At 33.1% G+C, this 25,750-nt stretch overlaps 1 protein-coding gene across 11 annotated transcripts in view; it reads right to left on the bottom strand.

Annotated features, from left to right (window-relative positions):
* Positions 1-25,750, bottom strand: part of TANC2 (tetratricopeptide repeat, ankyrin repeat and coiled-coil containing 2) — a 341,550-nt gene that overhangs the window by 213,632 nt on the left and 102,168 nt on the right. For 10 of the 11 annotated variants that reach the window (XM_074320171.2, XM_074320170.2, XM_074320174.2 and 7 more), the window contains one exon: positions 20,436-20,529. In XM_074320171.2, coding sequence (XP_074176272.2) covers positions 20,436-20,502 — 67 coding nt within the window. In that variant the 5' untranslated portion in view covers positions 20,503-20,529. Of the gene's footprint in view, positions 1-7,315; positions 7,443-20,435; positions 20,530-25,750 lie in introns of those variants that run through there. The other variant, XM_074320176.2, reaches the window with a different exon arrangement.

Below are 25,750 nucleotides of genomic sequence, written 5' to 3'. Positions count from 1 at the left end.
ATCAGAGCTCCCCATCTCAATGAATTCATCACCAAATATTACTGATTTTTCTTCCTAACGTCTCTTCAATCTATCCACCTCTCTTCATCTCCAACCTACATCCATTCCTATATTCATTGTCTTCTAAGTGTTTATCCACAAAGTAGCTGAGTAATTACTTAGAAATGCAAATCTAATAGCTTTCCCATTTAATGTTTAAATTGGGCGGCCTGTTAACTCAGTTGGTTAGAGCGCATTTCTACTAACACCAAGGTTGCCAGTTCAATCACTGCATGGGCCACTTTGAGCTGCGCCCTCCTTTAAAAAATAAGTAAATAAATAAAAATAAACTGTTTAAATGATCTCCCATTAGAATAGATAAAAATTCTTAACATGGTCTATAAGGTTCTATTTTTCCACCTCATGTCTAATTAGACCTCCCTTTGTTTTCCTAATATTGGCTTTCTTTCGGTTGCTGAGTTCTACCCTCAGAATGTCTAAACAGAAATCTGAAGTCCAAAAGTTCATATATGTGGGTAAATTTCAAAAGTACTAGTAATAGAGAATTTTTTATGTCACATAGTTCACCATAAAATAAACCCTTATATTCATTCCTTTTACTCCCTGAAAAGACAGAATAAATTCTATTGACAGACTAAAAATTAAATCTCCCTCTCCCCACTTCAGCCCCAAGAAAAGGCATGACATCTTTCTGCTATGACTGATAAGCATGTTTAAATGTAACGACATTGAGAAACCTAAGTACTAAAAAACCAAAAAAATCTTATTATCTAAATATGCCTGAAAAGGTTTCAAATAAATTATACTTTATGTATTCTATATGCCTAAATAATTTGTTGTTGTTACTGATTTATATTTACATATGAACATATATAAATGTGTTTTTTAAAGTACTTAGCATGATAACATTCACTTATTAGCATCTAATATTTACTGTATTATTTGATTGTGATAATGATGGCAATGAAAATAAAAATTCAAGATCAAAATGTTGTAAGGAAAAAATGTTACTAAAGCTAACAACACAACCTTGGTATATGTAATATACAAAATTCAAAAACAATATTCCTTTCCTTAAACTAGTCATTAGTAAGATTCTTACTCGATTATTACCATTTTATATTTTTCTCCTAAGAAACTAGGAAATGTGAATACAACAATGACTAAGTGGTTGAATAATAGGAATCATTAAGACCAAGTAGAATATAGAAATCTTTAATCAAACAATAAGGAACGAACTGAACAAAGAACCCAGAAAACAGACTCTCATGTAAATAAAGAAACTTCGATGTGAGAAAGTAGTATTATAAAACACCAGAGAAAGGAAAGGCTATTCAACAAAAAAATAAGGAAAATTGCCTTTCTTCATATCGAAAAAAAATAATTAGAGCCCCTTCTCATACCATAATCCCATTACCAAAAAATTAAGGGGAAAAAGAAAAATCAAAATATACTAAAAAGCTGAAAGTAAAAAATGAAACTTAAACCACTTTAAGAAAATATAGAATGTACTTGCAATCTCTAAGGAAGTATTTGTGAAACATATGAGGCAAAAAGATGAATAAATATGAATAAATTAAAAATTTAGACTTCTATTCAACAGGAGTTTATAGAATTTTAGTCTGACAACCAAAAGCAAAGTTTTAAAGCAGGACAGAGACTGAAAGAAGATATCTGCAATAAATGTCACAGACTAAGGATCAATCTAGAACAGGATCTACTAACTTCTATAAGGAGAATAAATATTTTAGGCTCTGTACATCAGGTGTTCTCTGTTGTAACACTCAACTCTGCCACTGTAGTCCAAAAGCAGCCACAGATAATATGTAAATAAATGAGTGTGACAGTGCCCCAATAAAACTTTATTTATGGACAATAAAATTTGAATTTCACATAATTTTCACATGCTGTAAAATTTCATTCTTCTTTAAATCTTTTTTCTGAATCATTTAAATAAACGTAAATACTATCCTTAGCTCATAGGCCACACAAAAAGGAGGGATTTGACCTGGGCTGCAGTTTGCTGAACCCTGTCTAGAACCTGTAAAAGATATCCATAAATCAGTAAGAAAGAGATAAATAATCCAAGAGAAACAATGCAAAAAGGACACGAGGAGACTAGTAACAAAAGAGGAACTCTGAAAGGCCAATAAACACATGAAAGGATATTCAGCCTCACTAGAAATTAGAGTAACAAATTAAATCAGTAGAATATTACCTTTCACCTACTAGATTGAAGAAAATGAAGAAGTCTGACCATATGAATGTGGCAAGGATATGGAAAGACAGGAACTCTCAACACTTCTAAGAAGTGTGTAAACTGGTACAGTGTAAACTGGTAAGAGATTTATCTAGTAAAAATGAAAATGCAAATAACCTACATCCTGGCAATTGCACTTCTAAATACAGCCCCTAGAAAAACTCTTATTCTTGTATGTGTGTAAGGATATTCAATGCAGCATTATTTGTAATAAAACAAACACTGAAATAAACTCAAATTTCTATTAGGAGAGAAATGGATAGAAGAAATGTGCTCATAAAATTGAACACTGTACAATATATAAAAGAAATAAACCAAGTCCATATACACCAAGAGCAAAATAAGCAAGATGAAGAATGATACAGAGATAATGATACCACAGTAAATTTTAAACACACACACAATACTAAACTAAAAATTGTTCACGGATACATTTTTATATTGTGATTTTTCAATCTGATAAGATTGAAAAAAAGATTCAAACATCAATTTTTTTATTTTTTTTTACCAAATTCTAAAATTTATGAGTCTGTATACTGTCTATGTCTGTATGCATCTGTATTAGGACATAACTATAGCAATGAGAACTAGTGAAAAGACATGCCATATTTTATTCTGAAAGTTACGGGGATTTACATTTATGAAAATTCATTCTTACAGTAAAATACAGAATGGACTAATGGGTACTGAGACTGAAGACGTAGTCATTTAAATGACAAACGAGGAAATCCTAAAATAAGGAAGCGAGAATGGGAGAGGAAAAGATAAGAGAATGTTGAGAAATATTCAGGTTTTAATCAACTGGACTTGATGACTGATTAGATGCTAGCAGCCATTTTGGGGAGCAAAGAAAGCTCCATGTGTTTTCCAACTGCTTCCTGAATACACTTGCTGTGGGCTTTTTAATAGCTCTTAGAACTGACATCTACACCATAATGGATCATCAGTTATTGCTAAGTGAAAAAAGGATTTTAGAAAACAACATATCAATTAAAGCAATTTTGGAAGAGATGTAGCGGAAAGGTTTTCTCTGCTCTGCAGTTTCTACCAGCTTATGTATACACAATGTATGCTCCTGAGGGCTAATGATACTGTTAAATACTAACACATTTAATCTTCAGTAATTGACTGGAGGAAGAGATGATGAAAATGTTCCGAACCACACAAGTACTAATCCTGGTTCCAACACTTACTGTATGACTTTGGTCAAGTCATTAACCTTTTTTTTTCCTATGCCCATTTCTTTATCTACTAAATGAATAAAATAAAATAACTGAATTTATCCTATAAGGTTGTGAAAATTAAGTGGACATAATTATGTAGGTATCTAGGTGTGTATGTGTATCTTTGACACACACATAAAGTGTTCGTTATTATTTCCATTCACCAGTTACTAGGTACCCACTAAGTGCTGGGGCATCATACCATGTGCTGGAGAAGAGGAGATGGCAATTTTACACTGTTTGCCCTCTTATAACACGTGCTGTGACACTGTGACAGACAATGTGCTGTCTTCAATCTAAGGAATTAATAATTCCTGACGCTATTTCTCAATCTATCCGAGCCCATCAACAATTTTAATGTCATTTACTCTTTCGACAATTGCTAAAACTCAGTGGAAAAGTTTATGGTTATACAGAGAAAAATCTTTACTAATATACAAACCAACAGATGTCATTTTTCTAAACTATATTTTCATTCTTTTCTCTAAATTTTCCTATTATTCTATTTCTTCCATCCTTCTACAAGATTCTAATCTAAAAGATTCATAAATAATTTAATGCTAACCTGAAAGATTCTCCCAGAAACTTATCTCCAAATTTCCTCCCATTCTAATGCATTCATTTTTTTAATTTCTTTTACTCTTAACCACACTGCTAATCTGAAAGACTCATAAATAATACTCTCAGAAACTGGATCTTAGAATTACAAAGACAATAATGGTTAAATGAATATTAACAAGAGTTTTTTATTGCTTAGTTGAAAACGAATTCCTCTCTATTTATAGCATAAAATCTCTTGATTTTATGCTATAATAGAGTATTTGTCATTTTCTTTAATAAAATAATGTTTCTTTATTGTCAAAAGCATCTCGTACAATAGTCATTCCCTCATCAACTTACTTATAATATTCTCCTTCAACAAAAGATATCTTAATTGCATCCAGCTCTCTATCGCCAATTTACAGTATTAATCCTTGCCAGCCATTTTGTTTTCAGCTGTAACCCTAGCAGCCAGCTGCCTTCAGCCTGACTCTATTAGCATATTGGATAATTTAGGAAATAAGCACAGAAATGGAATCTAAAAGATATAGTTTGTTTTTATCATACTTTATATACATTATATATTACTCTTTAAATATGCTTTTTTTATGCTCCTCTACTTCCTTTCAATATAATTTATATTCTTTATTTAAATGTTCATTCCTGCTCACATTAACTTTTCCCTCCCCCAGATCCTACAAATGAGGTTGACCTATTACTGTTAAATATAAGAATTTTCAAATTTTAATAGAATAAACTACAAGCGTATTTTAAATATTTTCTGTCAAAGGATAAAAGGGTTGCATGCTGTAATTTACAACTATATTCCAGCAGACCATCTAGCCAAGAATAATAAATAAATAAAAGCTAACATATATTGTTCTCCCATCTCAAGGGTGTTTCTAATAGCTAGCAGACAGCAAACAATTCTCCACCTGTTTTGACCTGTAATAGGCTGCTGTTTGAATGTCAATAACAGTGTGCCCTCACCAAGCACCACTGAAGTCTTAGATGACAAATTATCTAATGCAATTTTAATATGATGGAGAAGGGTAGGGCCAAAGAGTTCCAATTACTGTCATGTTCTTCAGAACTCTTTCCCATCACATCCTCCCCCTCCCCAACAAGTCCCACTTATCCATATTTAATAAATGTCCTGAAATCATATTATTCATTAACCTATTCTATCGTTAATATAAAACACATTTTACAGAGACTCTTGCAGTTCATTTAATAATACTATTTAGAAAGTTTGTTAACCTAATAGACTATAACAGTCCCTTGAAGTAACAATAAGCAAAAAGAAAAGAAAAAGAGGCTCAGGTGGAGAGTGGGTGGGGAAAACCTGCAAGAAAATAAACAGCTCAAAGATAAGGATTACTGAAGTGGTTTAACAACTTCATTTTCTCTTCCAAACCCCTCCCCGTCTCCAAGGCATTTTTATGTTTTTTACTATAATGCCAACTAACCATCCAGGCTGCTGTAGAAGCCTCTGGTTAGAATGGATTTCAAGGCTGCTGTGTCTTGTGAGGAACCAATCAGATTTCTTTGTTTCATCTGCAACATTCCATCAGGGTTATATAACATTTTAGATACATGAAACATTCTAATAATATAGCATATTTCAATCTATAGTTAGCTCTCTATTTTCACTAAACTTGGCATATGAAAATCCCATCATTATTCTTTTGTGTTATTCAATAAAAGTAAAGGAATATAGTACAGAAGAGAAGGTTATGTTTTCTTTTGGGGGAGAAGAGAGAGTGAATTTGTTTTGCCTAAAAGAAATAGTTTTTGAAAATATAGACTACGAGCACTTTGCAGACTACTGAGACTAATGCCGATTATTATTTCTGTCTACAGTAGAGTGGGTGAGGTATCGTAACACAGTGGCAAACAGCCGTACAGTTGTTAATTCTTATCACATACAACATATCATTTGCATAGAATAAAACATTATAAATAGATTTTAAACTCAGGTTTAATCTTTTGCAAAACATTTTAAAGCACAGAAAAATTAAGTGAAGTATTCAAAATGCCTGGGCAAATATTTTCTCAAATGAGACAATCTGAACTCTAAATGTCACACCCCAATTTAACACCCACAATACTAACCAAAAAATAATATACCAGCAGCATTGTTACCTATATGATCAGAATACTTGCAGTACATTTGTACTGAAATCATACAAATATTCTCCCTCTCTCTTTCTCTCTCTCTCTTCTAGAAATAATGCTGCATAACTTAAATATTGCTCTTCTGGGCTATTAATACAGCAACTCAAAGATATTCAAAACATATTAAGCTGGAACCTGTGAATCTAGTATTTTCTTTGTTTTTACAACTTAAAGGCATCCCACATATGATGGTTACAAAACAGCACAGGATTAAAATAGTGCCCGAATGCATTAAAAAAGCTGAATCTGTTGGGTGTGGCTTAAGTAAATATATCTTGTCTCAAGTAGACAGTTCCCAGTAATATGCTGCCACACAAACCCAAAACACATGAGTACATAAGTAAAGTGCTTCCGGCAGGGGGTGGGAAACTGAACCTCCATGTTTTTATCTATACTTGATGTTCAATTGTTTCTTATACTGTAATTCTAAAATGACAGTGCCTTGAGTCAATGCTGAGCATTCCTCAAGAAACCAAGGACAGAGAAATTTTACTTGTCCTACTTTCTTTATTTTATACTCACTGTCTATAACATGGCCGTTCTTACAAATATTTTGCTTTCATAGAAGAGGTAATCATTTAAATCATGACTATGTGCAATGCGAACTCACACTGCATTACAGTCATCAATAAAATATGAAGTGCCAACTCCAGTGTTCATTTTACTTATTTTCCATCTCACCAGAGAATGCTCCACTAATGCTCTCTACTATTACAGAATAAACAATATAAAGAAAGAGACATTGGTAGGAGCTGCGACAAATTTACAACAGAGAAAATATAAAATCTGTAATGACTTACTTTTTTAAAAATCTAGTATTAATAGGAAAAAAGCCTTCGTGTATATGTATGTGTATATATACACATTATACATATTTAGCAGAAATATAAACCTGTTCATAAGCTACCATACATGCATTTATTAATGCTACACATGCAATATACCTGAAACCTCTAGATATAGAGCGCATGCAGATTTCAAAACTACACATTTTCATTCTTAAATGGCCATAATCAAATATTAACACAGCTAAAGATATCTGACATACTGAACTATATCTAAGCTTTTAATCTCGTTAAGCAATTTTCTCTGGCATTCAGTATAGCAAACCCACCTTTGAGTCATATTGACGGTTATTCTTTCCCCATGCCCTGTACGTGCTGCACCATTTTGTTTGTCTTCTGGACAGTGGAGAAATCAGCAGAACAGCAGTGAAGGAGTGTACTGGAGTCAGCAGAGGCAGTGCCAGCCTCCTACTGCAGTCTGTATATTGAACGCACTCAAACCCACAGGTGCCTACGTAAAATCCTCCAGCTGCAGCCTGCAACTTAATATTTCCTCCAGCAGCAGATCTGTATGCTAGTTTCACTTTGCTGTAACCCAACAAATGGGCAAGATGCACAACAGTGTGCCACCTTTGAAAAAATAATTTTACATAAAATACTTATATAGAAATTATTTCTATTAAGTAGCCAAAAATGAATGACTTTTAAAATCACAAGAATAATCACCAAATTATGAAGATTCAGAAGGATAATTACCAGAAGATAAATTCATTTCTAGCATTTTATAAATTCTAAACTGATTATTTTTTTCAAGAACATTAAAAACTAACATATGTATGTCTTACATCTTCTTGCATAGCTTATGAAAATAATTTTTTTCAAATACCATAAATATATCATGTACATGTGCATAAAGAGGCTTGCCTCTAACCACACCTTTTCATCAACAAATAATCTATTTATAAGAAGAAAATACAGACCTGATCTATTAAAGGCGATGTGAATCTAATAAACCAATGTTCAAAAACTGACAGATGAAACAAGAAACAGAGGCTCACAATCCTTTCACATAAATTTCAAAAACATACGTACACTCTTATCCTACCAGAATTACAGAATTTAAAAACCATGAGGAATTTTAAAGAAGACAAGTCTAACTCTAATTTTTCAGATGAACAAATTAAAGACCACAGAGGTTAAGGCTAAACTATCTTTCTCAAGGTCACATCACTGGTCAGTAGCAAAACTTGATCTTCTAAACACACCTTTTAATAAATAAATAATAATTAATAAATAAACAACAATTACTAAAATTCACCCGAGATTAAACAGTAATCTGAATATTCCTATAACTATTAAAAAATTGTTGTGGTTAAAAAAACCTTTACAAAAAAGAAATCTCCAGGCCCAAATGGTTTCATAGGTGAATTCTACCACTACCAAACATTAAAAAAATCCCACCAATTCTACACAATCTCTTCCAAAAAAAGAAGAGAAGGAAACACTCCCAACTTATTTTAAGAGGACAAAATTACTCCAATATCAAATTAGATAAAAATAATTACAAAAAAAACAAAACTACAGACCAATAGCCATCATGAACACAGAAACAAAACTCCTCAACAAAATATTGGTAAATCAAATCCAGTAACGTATATACACACACACACACACACACACACACACACACACACTGACAAAGAGGAGTTAATCCTGGGAATGCTAAGCTAGTTTAATATTTGGAAATCACTCAGCATAATTCAACATATTAATGGTTCAAAGAAGAAAAATCACATGATCATATCACTGACATGAAAAAGCATTTAACAAAATTCAATATCCATTCATGATAAAAACTAGAAAAACTAGGAATACAGGAAATATACGTCAACTTGATCAAGAACATCTTCAAAAAAACCTACAGCCAATATCATACTTGGTGGTCCAAGACTGAATGATTCCCTCTTAAGTTCAGCAACAAGGGGCAAGAACACCCATTCTCGGGGCCGGCCCGGTGGCTTAGGCGGTTAGAGCTCCATGCTCCTAACTCCGAAAGCTGCCGGTTTGATTCCCACATGGGCCAGTGAGCTGCGCCCTCCATAACTAGTAGATTGAAGACAATGACTTGAGCTGAGCTACCACTGAGCTCCCGGTGGGGAGGCCAGACGGCTCAGTTGGTTAGAGCGCGAGCCCTTAACAATAAGGTTGTCTGTTCGATTCTTGTCTTGTATGGGATGGTGGGCTGAGCCCCCTGCAATTAGACTGAAAACTAGCGACTGGACTTGGAGCTGAACTGCACCCTCCACAGCTAGATTAAAGGACAACGACTTGACTTGGAGCTGATGGGCCCTGGAAAAACACACCATTCCTCAATAAAATTTTTTTTAAAAAATCAATCATATATACAATTAAAAAACAAAATTAAAAAAATACTACTAACAGTAGCTTTAAAAAGGAAATACCGTGTTTCCTCGAAAATAAGACCTAACCATAAAATAAGCCCTAGCATGATTTTTCAGGATGACATCCCCTGAACATAAGCCCTAATGCGTCTTTTGGAGCAAAAATTAATATAAGACCCAGTCTTATTTTCGGGGAAACACAGTAGGTATAAATTAATAAAATACATTTGTATGCTGGAAACTACAAAATGTTGATGAAAGACAACAAATAAGATTTAAATAAATGGAAACACATACCATGTTCATGCACTGGAAGATCCAACATGGTAAAAGATTTCAATTCTACTCCAACTGATCTACAATTCCAACCAATACCCCAGAAGGTTGTTTTTTTAAATAGATATAGATTCTAAAATTTATATAGAAAGGCAAAGGATCTAAAATTGCTAAAACAACTTTGAAAAAGTTTCAGTAATCACACTACCCTGTTTTAAGACTTACTGTAAAGTTACAGTAATCAAGACAGTGTGGTATTGGCAAATAGACACAAACAGATCAGAGGAATGGAATAAACAGTAAAGAATAAACCCAAACAAATATGGCCAACTGATTTTTGATTACGGTGCAAAAACAATTTAAAGGAGTCTTTTCAACAATGGTATTGGAACAACTGTATATCCATATGCAAAAAACAAACACATCAACCTTTACCTCGCACCATATATTAAAAAAACTCAAAGTGGATCAGAAATCTAAATCTATAAAACACTCAGAAAAAAACCTGGGAGAACTCTTTATGACCTGGGTTAGGCAAAGAACTTTCATTTTATTTTATTAATTTTATTGGGGAATATTGGGGAACAGTGTGTTTCTCCAGGGCCCATCAGTTCCAAGTTGTTGTCCTTCAATCTAGTTGTGGAGGGCGCAGCTCAGCTCCAAGTCCAGTTGCCATTTTCAATCTTAGTTTCAAGGGGCACAGCCCACCATCCCATGTGGGAATTGAACCCACAACCTGTTGTTGAGAGCTCACGCTCTAATCAACTGAGCCATCCGGCCACCCCAGGCAAAGAAGTTTTAGATATGATACCAAAAGCATGATACATTAAAAAAAAAGATAAACTGGACTTCATTAAAATTTAAAATTTTTGCTCTGCCAAAACCACTGTAATGAGAATAAACAAAACAAACAAATCACGTTCCAACAAAGGACCTGTATCTAGAATATACAATGGATTCTCAAAATTCAACAGTAAGAAAACAACCTAATTTAAAAATGGGTAAAAGATCTGAACAGACACTTCACTACAGAGGATATATGAAAGGCAGTTAAGCACATGAAAAAATGTTCAACATCATTAGCTATTAGAAAAAATGCAAATTAGAATCACAGTGAGAAACCACTACACATTTATTAGAATGACTAAAATTAAAATATATATATACTGACAATATTAAGGGCTAGCAAGGATGTGGAACATTTGGAACTCATATCTTGTTGGTGGGAATGAAAATGGTACAGCCAATCTGCAAAATTGCTTGTCAGTTTCTTATAAAAATTAAACATGCACCTACCATATAATCCAACAATCCCACTCCTAGGCACTGACCCTAGATAAATGAAGAGTTACATTCACACAAAAAACTGTACATGATTGCTTATAGTGGCTCTATTCATAATTGCTAAAAACTGAAAACAACCCAAATGTTCTTTAGTGGATGAATGAATAAACAAACTGTAATACAACCATACAATGGCACATCACTCAGCAATAAAAAAGAACAAACTACTACTGCTGGATCCAACAACTTGGATGAATCTCAAAGACATTAAAGCAGAATAAAAGAAGCCAGTCTTAAAAAGCCACATACTGTATTATTCCATTTATATGACATTAAAAAAAAAAAAAAAAAAAAAAACAGAGATAGAGATAGAGAATTGGTTTCCAGGATTAGGGGTGGGAGACAGTTGTGACCAGAAAGTGATATCAAAATGTAGCCTGTACCATCATGTACACTAATTGTGGTGGCAGCTGCTACAGCTACACGTGTTGAAATTCATAGAACTGTGTACATACACACACACACACACACACACACACACACACACGCATACACACGGTAAATTTTACTTTAAAGTTTTTAAAACTTCAACCACCACTATGTGGTCATAACTTCCAATTCTAGATCTCTTACATGGCCTCTCCTCCGGCCCCTTAACCCATATATCTAATTTCCCCTGGATATCCCACCATCACCTCCAAATTAATATCACCAAAAGGGAATTCATTACATTTCTCTTCAAAACTCAAATGAATAGCACCAACCATTCACCCCATCTCCTAAGCAGAAACACGGGTGTAGTCACTGAGTCAGTTCTGTGAGTTACTACATGACTAGGACATGATCGATATAGCATTCTTGATCTATAGCACTGCTCTATAGCATTCCATATCTCCAGTAGCTATAACTGTATCTAGCACATAGCAAACACTCCCTAAATATTTTTGTAGAGTGAATGAATCAATGAGGAAATAAGACTATGGCTCCGCCTTCATTTGACCCAAACCCAATCAATCCAGTTCAGTTGATTCTTTCTTGACATCTCTCCATCCCCCCTGCAATCCTTATTTCAGACCCCTATTGTCTCTCACCTGCAGCAGCTCCTAATGATGACCTCTCCACCATCACACTCACACCTTTCTGGGAACTGCCATTTACCAACCTTCACCCCATCTACTAATTTACTCTCTCCCTCTGCCACAGTTGATTTCCACGAGGGTACAGACACCTAACCCACGCTGAGGTGATCACAAACCTTATTCAAACCCTAGTCCAAAGGATAACTGGTTTGTCCAAGGTGGATACCAGACCAAAGTTAAGCCAGAGTCAACCTACTCACGAGCACATGGATTTGAAAACAAAACAATTGAGTCAGTATCCCCCTCTTGTTGCCTGGACTGTTAAAATAGAAAAGTCAAGTGTTGTCGGTAGCTATGTTCCACTATTTGAACTGAATAGCAGAAAAAACTAATATGTACGGTCAAAAAAGAATAAAATAGACCGACAGAAAAAAGCAGATATAAGAAATGAGAGCCAACCAAAGTACCAAACTGCCTATTTGTAGTTCACTGCATGTGTGGAGCTCCCTCCCAACTCCATGCCTTTATACTTGCTGCATCCTCTGCCTGAAACTTACTTCTCCTCATTTCTCAAATTGGCTAACTACTATTTGGGCTCAATTATAGTCACTACCTCCTCCAAGAATTGTTCCCCTCCTCCAATCTGAGATGGAGTCGTGTGTCTGTGTGTATGCGTGTGTATTAGAATATAGTATGAGAATTATATAGGTATATACACACACACACACACACACACACACACACACACACACACATTATTCCAATAGTATTCTGTGCAGAACTTAGTATTTCTCATCGTATATTTTAATAGTATTGGTTTACTTATACCATAGTGTATAATCTGGGAGGGACTGTGTGTTATATCTCTAAGTAAACTGTATCCCTCAGTATTTTACCTGGCCCATAGCAGGTGACTGCTGTATCATCAGAAATGAAAATACAACACAGAGAGAAGAGAGGAAAGATGTGTCTAAATATTATCTAATAGTACTTTAGCTCAGTGTATAAAGTGATTGGAAAGTTAACAGAGAGGAAATTTACTAGTAGTCCGGCCATCGATCTTTAAGATGGAAACAAAGAAGAGTAACAAAGTAATACAATATTTTGAATAAAGAAATGACAGCACTAACCAATGAGCATGTGAATAATATCAGAAGTAATGGGATGGGGCATGAGATAAATTTTTTGAGCAAAAAAGTACAGCCAAGTGTAATTTATAAAAAATTAATTTTTTCCTTCAGCATTGTCTTTCTCCCTCTGAACAGCCCCTTTTTCAAGCAGCCCAAGTCTTTTGTGGTTAGGATGGGAGATGATAGCAAAAAAGTAGATAAAACTGTTACATATATTTGAGTTTGAAAAACCTGTCCCCTTACAGACACAAAAACGATTCATATCATTAAAAATATATATTCAGGGGTGGCTGGTTGGCTCTGTTGGTTAGAGCGCAGTGCTCATAACACCCAGGTTCCGGTTCGATTCCTACATGGGCCATTGCGAGCTACGCTCTCCACGACTAGATTGAAAACAACGACTTGACTTGGAGCTGATGGGTCCTGGAAAAACACACTGTTCCCCAATAAAAATAATAAAAACAACAACAAAAAACATATATATATTCAGGAGAAAGATTAAGTAAGAGCAAATCTCCCTTCCCCTCCCACTCTAGACTAGAAGAGAAGCGCCCTGCTCAAGAATAGTCACCAAAAGCTGTCTTCTAGGATTAACCGCTGGTTTCTTTCCCACACAAGACCTTTCACACAGTAAAATTCTATGGTCCAAGACCCAGTCCTCAGTTTTGGAGGTCAGAAACCAAGTCTTTAAAGATTTCCAAAATGGATAAGACTCAAAGGGATTGAGTCACACCATAACAGCTCCTATCACCTGGAAACTTCATAGCACAATATTAGTTATTACTGACAAACATGAGGAAGTTGTCTTTCCTACTGGAAGACAAATGTGGCTCTAATTCTTGGTATGGGAAAGACTTCTAAGTTTAAAAATAAATAAACAAAACCTATAGTTAAGTTAATAAAATAAAGTGGCAGACTCCACTGACTGCCTACCCAATTGTTTCTTTCATACTACAGAACCCTGATTTTATTTTAGGTATTTGCTTCAAGGGAGGCTGGTTCTCGCCCTAGCCTCAGGAGAGAAACCTTAATTAGTCAATGAATCTTCATAACAACATTTACAATTCCATTAATTGGCTTAAGAAAGATTATGTGCTATAATTTGGCCAGTGGGATGTGAGATGAATGGGGAAGGGGGAAAACTTGCTTTCAGAAAAGTTTACCTTAATCTTAAAAATGTACCCAAGAAAGGGCCAGTTGGTTTAGCAGTTTTTGAACAATGCTGTGTGTGAATATAAAAGTTGAAGGTATGACAGTCCTTTTGCAACTATGTAAGGACAAGTCTGAGAACAATAATCAATATGCTGAAAGTGACAGAGCAGAAAGATGGAAAGAAATTAAGTCCTTGATGATGATGCTGAGTTTCAGAATTAACTTATCTATAATCACCACACCTCAGGAATTCTTTATTATGTGAACTTATACGTAATTCCCTTTCATATCTCAGTCATTTTCAATTGGGTCTTTGGTAATTTCACCATTCTAACTGCTACAACAGCAAATAAAATTGATAGGGAAAAAGACTATGTTAGAGCTAATCAAATTTAAATTTTAACATAAAGTTCTTATTTCCTCTAGAAATTTCAAATTTAATAAATCTGAGGGCAAGGGTACTAAGTTTAGATGTTAAAATCTTTCTTAAAACCCTGCTATAAATGTGATTAACAATCCATTCTTTTCAGCAACTTTCTAATTCACCCTAGGTTCTAGGAATAGAAAATTTTTGCAGTTGCTAGAATGCAACATATCGTCTCCTATCTTCATCTACTGGCAAATAAATACTACTTTCTCTATGTGGACCCCTAATGCATACTTACCTTCAAAGTTCAATTTGCATTCTTCTCTCCTCCCTGCCCCTCCTCCAATTGTATTATCCATGTTGCTTTAGGAATCTCCTCTATTAGACTTTGAGCTCCCTGAGACTAGGAATTATCGCCAGCATGTATCACAATGTTTAATACACAGTAAACATTAAAAAATATTTGTGGAGGGCCCGGCCTGGTGGCTCAGGCGGTAGGAGCTCCGTGCTCCTAACTCCAAAGGCTTCCGGTTCGATTCCCACATGGGCCAGTGGGCTCTCAACCACAAGGTTGCTGGTTCAATTCCTCGAGTCCCGCAAGGGACGGTGGGCTCTGCCCCCTGCAAATAAGATTGAACACGGCACCTTGAGCTGAGCTGCCGCTGAGCTCCCGATGGCTGAGTTGGTTGGAGCGCGTCCTCTCAACCACAAGGTTGCCGGTTTGACTCCCGCAAGGGATGGTGGGCTGTGCCCCCTGCAACTAGCAACGGCAACTGGACCTGGAGCTGAGCTGTGCCCTCCACAACTAAGACTGAAAGAACAACAACTTGACTCGGAGAAAAGTCCTGAAAGTGCACACTGTTCCCCAATAAAGTCCTGTTCCCTTTAAAAACATATATATATATTTGTGGAGTGATTTTATGAACTACATTTGGGGGCAGTCACATGTTCCTTTTATTACAGTACTGGATGACGGATATTCATAAAATACATTCATCATCACAGCAAGTTCTATTGAACAGCACTATTCTTAAGAGTCACTGAATTATTTCAAAATGATTGAAAACTAGTTTTATCTGATATTTTTAAAACAACCATATATAAGACAAAATAATATTATGACTTTTTCAGAAAATTCATGCCACATGACAAATATTAATTAAGAAATATGGACCAAGGATATAAAGTGGATAAGAAATGTTCTGTTCCCAATACCAATCTTAGTCTAAAGCACAAACTATTAGGTTGGTGCAAAAGTAATTGCGGTTTTTGCAATTTTTTTTTTTTTTTTAACCTTTAAACCGCAATTACTTTGCACCAACCTAATACTATCTAAATGCTTTACAATAACTACAAATGATATTTACCATTCTTTCCTAATCAAAACCATAGGTTCCCTAAAATAAAATCTTCAATGAGCAAAAGAAAATCATCCCACAATTTTCAAATTTTACACATATTTCATGTTAATATAGACTAATATATGAGTATAATTTTGGTTAAAGTATTTAACATAGTGCAAGGCACATAGTCAATAAATGTATGCTGACTGAATCTGAATCAATTGTATGCAAAGGTGAACGAAGTATTTTTCCAAATTCTACATCTTTACATACATATGAAAAGGATATTTCAATACCATAGACTCATCTGAAGATAGTAAAACCATTTTCTTAGAGAAACAGAATATCATAGCTATATGTTTATCATATACTTTTTATTAATATTACTTCACTGACATATCCCATTGATTACACAAAATAACTTTACAAAAGACATTTCATTTGAAAATTGTTCAACCATGGAGTTACTATGCAAGACTTTCAGTCTCATTCTAATAGCAAAGACAACATTTTTCAATGTTACGTGCTCCTTCAGTTTACTTAAAGTAAAAGATTAATGGTGGTTTAGGAAAAAAACAAAGTCAAATCTTTTTGTTCATCTCTGGTTTAAAAACATGACCAGATTACTTCCTATCTCAGTAAAGCTTGGTCTAAAGATCCCTTTGGAACTCCTGTAAAGAACCAGCATTTTTAAAAGAAAAATATTTTTGATGCAAGACACTTAGGGATGAATGAAAGAATATCACGACTCCAGGTCAGAACACTTTGAATCTAGAAAAACAAAGTTAACCTATTTTCTCCAGGAAGTAAAAAAAACCCTGTATACAAGAATCTATGAAAATGGGGTGGGGGGAGCACAGAGCTTGTTTTTAAGATTAAATTTCTGGTTATTGAGTTTCTTTAAAGTAAGACGACAACTAACTTATAACTGTACTGATGGTACTTCCCATTTATAGAAATACATTCTAGAGATCCTTGAGGACAAGAGTTTGTGCATGATGTACCACAGCAATTTTTAAAAGATATTTTTCTCCTTTTAGCATCTCACTCATTTCTTAGCCCCATCATTCACCTTTTAATACTGTGAGTACATGCAGGTATTTTTATTAAAATCCCCACATATCACAAGAAAACAGAAGTGACCATGATTGCATTATATGAGGAGACCATGTGCTAGTACAGAATATCACAAACTTGCAAAAGCACTAAATCTATAATCTAGAGTTTTCTTTATTTGAAATAAAGTTTCCTAAAAAAAACAGATATATTCATATGAAAAATTTGACAGTGTTAAAATAAGTTATTATTTTAACTTGGTGAATGAAGTCATTATAATGTATTACCTCAAAATATGCCATATAAAAATTAATCATTATAAAATTATATATTTAATTCCCTATTTAAATCCTTTTTTTAAACAGAAAGCACATTCTATTTCCTAAATATTTCTTTTTCTTCACTGTACCCTCTCAGATTTATGAATGTACGACTGTAAGTGATATATCTGATATATACTTGGATTTTTAAAGTAACTCATCTCCTGCAACAGTGTCCAAATTAAACCAGTTATATATATATTTTTTCTTTTTTTTAAATTGTTGATTAAAATATATAAGCTTGGATTAATAATAAAAGAGTTTTTTCAGGGGAGCTTCAATCTACTAAGAAATCAATATTTTAAATTTCAAGCAACTTGCACAAGTTGAGGATGGGAAAAACAATATAGAAGAATGAAAATTTATTTCCTTAAATTGGAAAGAATTGTATATAGTGAAAATGATAAAGCATTGTATATAGAGAGAATGATAAATACAGTGAAAAGTAAATAATTTGTGACTGTGGAAGGGTAAGTGGCATTCTCTGTACTATTGTTGCAACCTACTGGTAAGCTTAAAATTATTTCTAAACTTAAAAAAATTAAAGAAGCAAATGGAAGTTCTGGAACTGAAATATATAAAAACTAAAATTAAGAACTGAATATGGTTAAGAGGAGATTACATACCAGTGAAGAGTAAATTAATGAACTGAAAGATCAGAAGAAAATATCCAGCATAAATAGAGAAAAAAGGACAGAAAGAGAATGTAAGAAACATAGGTGATATGCATGTGGTCTATCAAAACGTATAACTGGGGTCCTAGGAAGAAAAGAGAGGGAGAAAATGAAAAAAAATCAAAATTTAAAGAGATAATGGATAATAGCTTTCCAAAACTGATCAAAGATATCAATCCACAGATTCAAAAAACCTTACAAACATAAATAAATAGAAGATAAACAATGATATATAAAAAGAAAACTACTCCTGGGTACATCAGTGTAAATCTAGAAGACTAAAAACTAAGAGAAAAATGACAGATTGCCTTTAAAGAGACAGCAATTAGGCCTCCTTAGGTCACAGCCATTAACAGTGACTTCCCACCAGAAATAATTCAAGAAGCCAGAAGACAATGAACAATATTTGAAAGTGCTGAAAGAAAATAATTGCTGACCTAGAATTCTACTCCCAGCAAAAATATTCTGCAAAAAAAAAAGGGGGGAAAAAGGCAAAATAAAGACATTTTTAGATAAACAAAAGCAAAGTAAATTTGCCACAAGAAGATCAAGCCCAACTAAAGGAAATTATAAAAAGCATTCTTCAGACAAAAAGAAAGGTTATCCCATCTAGATATTAAGGGATGTAGGAAGGAATGAAAACCAATGAAAAGGTCAAACATGTGGGTAAATCTAAATAACAGTCACTACATAAAAAAAAAAAGATGTCTTGCAAAGATTAAAATACATACAGATGAAAATAATCTGAAGTTCTTGCATTGTCCAGAAGAGGGTAAAAGTACCAACTGATATTAAACTTTGATTGATGTTTTAATCTTTAAGGTAACCACTGAAAGAATTATAATAGTATATAATTTCCAAGCCAATAGGAGGAGATATGGAATAATGAAAAATGTTTTAATCAATCTAAAATAAAGCATGAAAGAAGAAAGAAAAAAAGCACAGAATAAGCAGGACAAGTAGAACACATACAATAACATGTTACATATACACCCAAATATATCACTGGTTGACTTAATGTTGAGGAACCAATGTCTCCCTTAAGAGAAAATACTTGTCTGAATGAATAAAAAAGAAACTATATGCTATTAATACATAGAAATGTTTAAAGTATGGAACAAATCAGACCTTGCAAACACTAGTCAAAAGAAAGCTGGGCTAGCTATCCTAATAGTAGACAAAATCAATTTTCAAATAAAAGGCATCATTAGAAATAAAAAGGGGCTATCTCATTATGGTAAAACAATCAATTCACCAGGAAGACAGAGCAATTTTAAATTTCAATAGATCTAATAAGATAGCTTCCATATATAGAAAGCAAAAACTGTCAGGAACTACAAAGAGAAATAGACAGTTCCACAATCATAGTTTGAGATTTAATCCACCTTTCTTAGTAAAAAATTTTTTTAAAAATGTGATATAAAATATTTGAGGACTACCAATAACAAAACTGACCTACACTGCACCCAATAACTGCAGAATCTACATTATTTTTAGGTGCATCCAGAATATTGATCATATGCTGAACTGTAAGGCAAATCTCAATAAATCAAAAGAATGACATAATACAGGATAGGTTCTCTGATAACAGTACAATTAAGTTAATGATAACTAGGAAATCATCAACTGTTTAGAAATTAACAATTATACTTTAAATATCTATACTTTAAATATCTATGGGTCAAGGAGAGTTAAAAAAACATTTTGAAGTGAATGATGAATATACTACCAATGTAAACTTATAAAATGCCTACAAATTAGGAAATTGCAAAGATTAAAACAATGTAATAAATATCTACAACCCATTTATAGAAAACAAACATTTAGTACATTCCTCTTCAATATTTCTCCCAAAAAAAGTATATATACAGTTTCAGTTTACTTTTAACTTAAGAGCCTAAGAATTACCTCCTTGTTCTTAAATTGTTTATAAACTTTATTTTAATGACTGTAAAAATCTTCAATTTATATTTCACTTTCTGTACAACATTTGAGGACAGTTTCATTTTTTACAGTCTCATTCCCAAAAGACTGCCTAGGACTAAAATAATTGCACGTGTTAATTCAAAAAGCAAGTTTAGGTCTAGAAGGTTTTTAATAAATGGTGCACAGATGCACTACATTCTCATATTAGAAATAAATATTTTATTTACATGCTTTTCCTTTACCTGAGTGTTCCTGATAAGTATTCAAGTGTTCCTACCTCTTAATAAGCATATGACAGCCTATAGGAATATAAACTTTCTTTTTTCTCAATTAAATAAACCATTTAATAAACAAATACATAAAGTGTAGCATTAATTCAATCCCTAAAGAACTTCCTTTTCTAAAATACCACACAGAATAAATGTAGCACAGTCACTTACCACTTGATCGGTTTTTACGACTTGATTTCCCTCCAGTAAGAAGCATCTTGAGACTATTCCGAAACATGGTTGTGCTATTCTAGTACTCACAAAACTGCAAAAGAAAATGTGAGAAAATATGTTAGAAAACTTGATTTTCTATTCAAAATACTAGGAATTAATTTTAAATGCATTATATGTAAGAAATTATGTCTAAAAATATACTACAGAAATTTTAACCATATGCCAAAAACATATATTTAATTAACTTAATTAAACATGTAAATATTTCCTTACAAGTACCCTACAAGTACCAATACTTTAGTACCCTAAGAGATAAAGGTAGACATCACTGAGAGCACCCAGAAACAGAAAACAGAATTAGGTAGCTACCTTTGCATTTGACTCTATTTCTTGGACAATTTTCCCATATGCCCAACACACACATCCAAAGTTTAAGAGTCTAGAAACTTACAGCAGCTGCATATTCTCCATTGATCAAGCCAGAATTCCGCCTCCCAAGACTACTGATATACACGAATCAGAGCCTTTCCTCTTTATATCCCACTCCTACCAAAGAAAAATCCTTCCAGTTGTGCTTTAGATTATGTCCTCTCTCACTTTCTCAAGGACTTTCATCCAAAAATCATCTTCCTTTTCTCTCTCATACAACTTCCATTTTTTTCTCGTTACCAAATCATTCCAATCATAACATAAACATATTAGTATGTCTTAACCAAAATCAAATAAGCAGGCCTCTCTCTTTATTCCCACATAGTCTAATTACTGCTACTATATCCTTGTTCTTCATAGAAAAATTTCCCAAAAGTGTTGTCAGGACTTGGTGCCTCCAGGAGACTGAAATGAGCAAACGTAAACTAGAATAGAGGGTAACAAAAAACACCCAAACAAAAGCACAGAGAGATAACGGTTGAAAATCGAATGGCAGAAAACAATGGGATGACTTCTTAAAAATTCTGAAAGAAAATAGATGCCAATCAAGAAATCTATTCACAGTTAAAAATATGTTTGAAAAACAAAATAAAGGTAATTTCAGGAAAGAAAAAGGAATTTATCAGTAAAAAAAATACGAAAAGGGAGTTCTTCCTACAGAAGGAAAATCACGCTAGAAAAAAAAACATAGAAATGCAAAAAGAGCCATAGAAAAAGGTAAATATGTTGGTACCTATGAATAAACATACTGTAAAAAATATTACTAGCTTGTTAAGTTTAAAATAGATGTAGATTTAAAATTCATGGTAACAATAACCAAAAAGGCAGCAGTGGGGTAAATTGAGTTCGTTTCTAAGACAGCTGTATTGTACAGAATGGACTGACAGAAATAATAATTTACATTTGACTGCAATAACTCTAAATTCATGTAGTAATTTCTAGAACAGCCATTGAAAGCTAACTGAGGTGAGAAAAATAATTAAAATATTAATATTTGATTGAATCAAAGAAGGTGATAAGTGAGAGAAAAAGTACAGCACATGTGGATAAAATATAAAACCACTAGTAAGAGGTTGGTTTTAAACTCAAATTATATCTGTTAATTATGTTAAATATTCCACTGAAAGACTATTTACACAGAAAGACTGAATATGAAATGATTGGAAAAGATACACCATTCAAAAACCAATTAAAGGAAGCTGGAACAGATATGTCAATATCAGACAAAATAGATTTAAGGCAATAAGCATTGCTAGATATAAAAACATTTCATAATAATTAAAAAGTCCTACCAACAAGAAGCTATCATAATTCTAAATCTGAATGGACCCAATGACAAAACTTAAAAATATATAAAGCAAAAACATACAAGACTAATAGACGACACAGACAAATCTATAATCACATGGGACAGTAACACACCATTGTCAATAGCTACAAAATAAGCAGACAAAAAAATTTACTAAGGTATATAAAATTTGAAATACACAATTGACCAACTAAACCTAATAAATATACATAGCACTCTCTTCCACATAAAAATAGAATACACAAACTATACATGAAACACACACCAAAATGGACTATGTGCTGGGTCATAAAACAAGTCTCAACAAATTTCAAACACTTTAGACTTTGAGAGTATACTCTCTGACTACAATGCAATTAAGCTAGAAGTGAATACGTTTTAAAAATCGAGAAAATCTCCCACTGTTTGAAAATTAGGTGATATGCTTCTAAATAACCCATGAATCAAAAAGAGTAAATAAATCACAATGGAAATTTTAAAGCATTTGCAATGAATTATAATGAAAACATGACCTATGGAAACATAGGATGGAACTAAAGCAATGCTTGTAAATAAATGTATACCTTAAATGCCTGTACTATTAGAAGAGGATAAAAATCAATATGTAAGTTTCTCTCTCAAAAGTTCAAAAACAAACAGCAAATCAAACCAAATTAGAAGGAAACAAAGAGTAAAGAGTAGAAACAAATGACACAAAAAACAAGTCCAAAATAAATAAAATCAACAAAGTAAACACTGTATTTCTGAAAAGTAGTAAAACTGAGAAGCCCCTAGTAACCTTGATCAAGAAAAAAAGAGAGAAATTACCAATATCAGGAATAAAATTAGGGATCTCATTTCAGATAGAAAAGGCTTTTTAAAAATATGAAGATATTATGAACAACTTTACACTAAATTTAAACTAAATTTAATGTTATATGAAACAAATTCTTTGAAAAATGTAGTTTACCAAAACTATCAAAACATTTATCAAAATTCTTCCCACAAAGAAAACTACAGGGCCAGATTATTTCACTAGTGAAGAATACCAAACATTTAAAGAACAAATAACACCAATCTTAAAAAATTCTTTAAGAAAATAGAAGTAATGTTTCCCAACACTTCCCTCACATTTATGAGGGCAGCATGATCTTAATCCCAAAACCTAACAGGGATTACAAGAAAAAAAAAATTACAAACCACATTATCTCATGAACATAAGACTCAAAAATCCTTAACAAAAGATAGTAAAAACTGCAAAAAGTTGCTACAAAAACATTAAAGATGACCTAAATAATTGGAGACATACCTTGTTCATAGATTGGAAGGTTCAATATTGTTAAAACGTCAATTCTCCCTATATTGTTCTAAAGAGACAATACAATCGCAATCAAATTCCAGCAGGCATTTTTGTAGAAATTGAAAAGCTGATTTCTAAAATGCATAGGGTAATGCAAAGAGCCCAGGACATCCAAAACAGTCTTGGAAACTCACACAAAAAATGGAGCACTTACACAACTCTAAAGCTCCAGTAATCATGACAATATGGTACCCGCAAAAGTATTCAAGTACTTCAATGAAACAGAATAGGTAGTCCAAAAATAGACCTACACTTATATCATCATTTGTTTTCAACAATGTCATTAATGGATAAAGGACAGTCTTCTCAACAAATGGTGGTGGAACAAGTAGATACTCATTTTTAAAAAAAATTAACCCATACATGAAAATTCAAAGTACATCAAACATCACATAAATGATAAAAATCATCTCTTTTAGAAGAAAACGTAGGAGAATGTCTTCTTTTTTTAGAGATAGACAAAGGGTTCTTAGAACACAGAAAGTAATAACCATAAAAGAAAAAGCTGATGTATTTGGGCTTCGTTAAATTTTTTTTTAAATCTTCTCCTCAAAAATAACATTAAGAAAATGAATAGGCTACTCACAAATTGGGAGAAATCATTCGCAAAACATATATGTAACACAGAACTGATATCCAAGAACACCTACAACTCAATAATAGAGAAATATTTTTAAATGAGTAAAAGATTCGAATAGACATTTGTAAAAAGAAGATATATTAAAAAGGCTCAAATATATGGTGATGGAAAGAGAACTGACTCTGTCTGGATGGTGAACGCACAATGTGATTTATAGATGATATAATATAGAATTGTACACCTGAAATCTATGTAACTTTACTAACACTTGTCACCCCAATAAACCTTAATTTAAGAAAAAGAAAACAACAAAATATGCTATTTCTGGAGAGCTACTCAAGAATAAAACACTGTTTTAAAAGAAAAAAAAAAGGCTTAACACTATTTGTCATTGGGGAAATACAAATTACCATGAGCTACCACTATACTCCCACCAGAAGAGCTAACTTTTAAAAGCCTAACTATACCAAATATTGACCAGGATGGAAAGCAAATGAAACTCATAATACATTGTTTTAGGAGTATAATGGTACAACTGCTTTGGAGAGAAGTCTAGCTGTTTATTATAAAACTAAGCATATATCTAATGTATGACACCACCCCTTACATAGCATTTACCCAGGAGGAGAAATTAAACCATGCACGTAAAAAGACTAGTATGGCAATTTTCTTAGCAGCTTTATTCATAATAGCAAAAAACTAGCCCAGGTGTCCATCAACAGGAAAATGCATAAACTAGGATTTTTATAGAGTGGAATACTACTCAATAAAAAGGTATGAAGTATTCATATATTCAACAAAACAGACAAATCTCAAAATATAATATGATGAATGAAAGAACACTACATAAAAGTATATGCAGTAATCTATGGTAGACTAAAATCAGAATGTTTCTCTCTCAAGGATAGGTGAGAGGATTTACTGAGAAAAGGCATGAAGAAACTGTCCAGGATGATGACAATATTCTGTACCTTTCGGAACTTGGGATACACAGATGTATACATTTGTCAAAACTTAGCAACTGTTCAAATCAGATTTATGTATCACATTGCATGTAAATTTTACTTCAAAAGAATAAAGTAAACAAATACTGAACTATACTTAATAGTATTCATGCTTACATATTTAGAGGAAGGCATACTGATGTTCCAATTACTTTGAAATGCATCAAAAAATGATTTCAAAAGGGATGCATTTCAATGGAACAGAACAGGTAGTCCAAAAAAAGACCTACACTTATATCATCATTTGTTTTCAACAAAGTCATTAATTGCTAAAGGAATGAGAAGGCTGATGTATAATAAAGCATTTATAGAATACATAATTTATATAGAAAATTAACAGTAGGTTCTAAGTGGTGAATATACATGTGTTAACTGTAAAATTATGTTACATTTTCTGTATGTTTGAAATTTTTTATGTAAGGTAAAAACACACTCCCACAAAGGAAACTCTAGGCCCACATGATTTCAATAGTGCATTCTACCAGCATTTAGGGAAGAACACCAATCTTACACAAATTGTTCCAGAGAGTAGAAAAACAGGGAACACTTCCAAATTTGTTTTTTAAAGACAGCATAAGCTTGGTAACAAAAGACAGCAAGGCTGTTACAAGAAAGAAGTTATTACACACCTCTCTAATGACACAGATACAA

The sequence above is a fragment of the Rhinolophus sinicus genome, chromosome 12 (assembly GCF_057876585.1).
Source record: "Rhinolophus sinicus isolate RSI-liver-muscle chromosome 12, RSI-T2T, whole genome shotgun sequence".
Lineage (NCBI taxonomy): Eukaryota > Metazoa > Chordata > Mammalia > Chiroptera > Rhinolophidae > Rhinolophus > Rhinolophus sinicus.
This window is presented reverse-complemented; position numbering and strand designations above follow the sequence as displayed.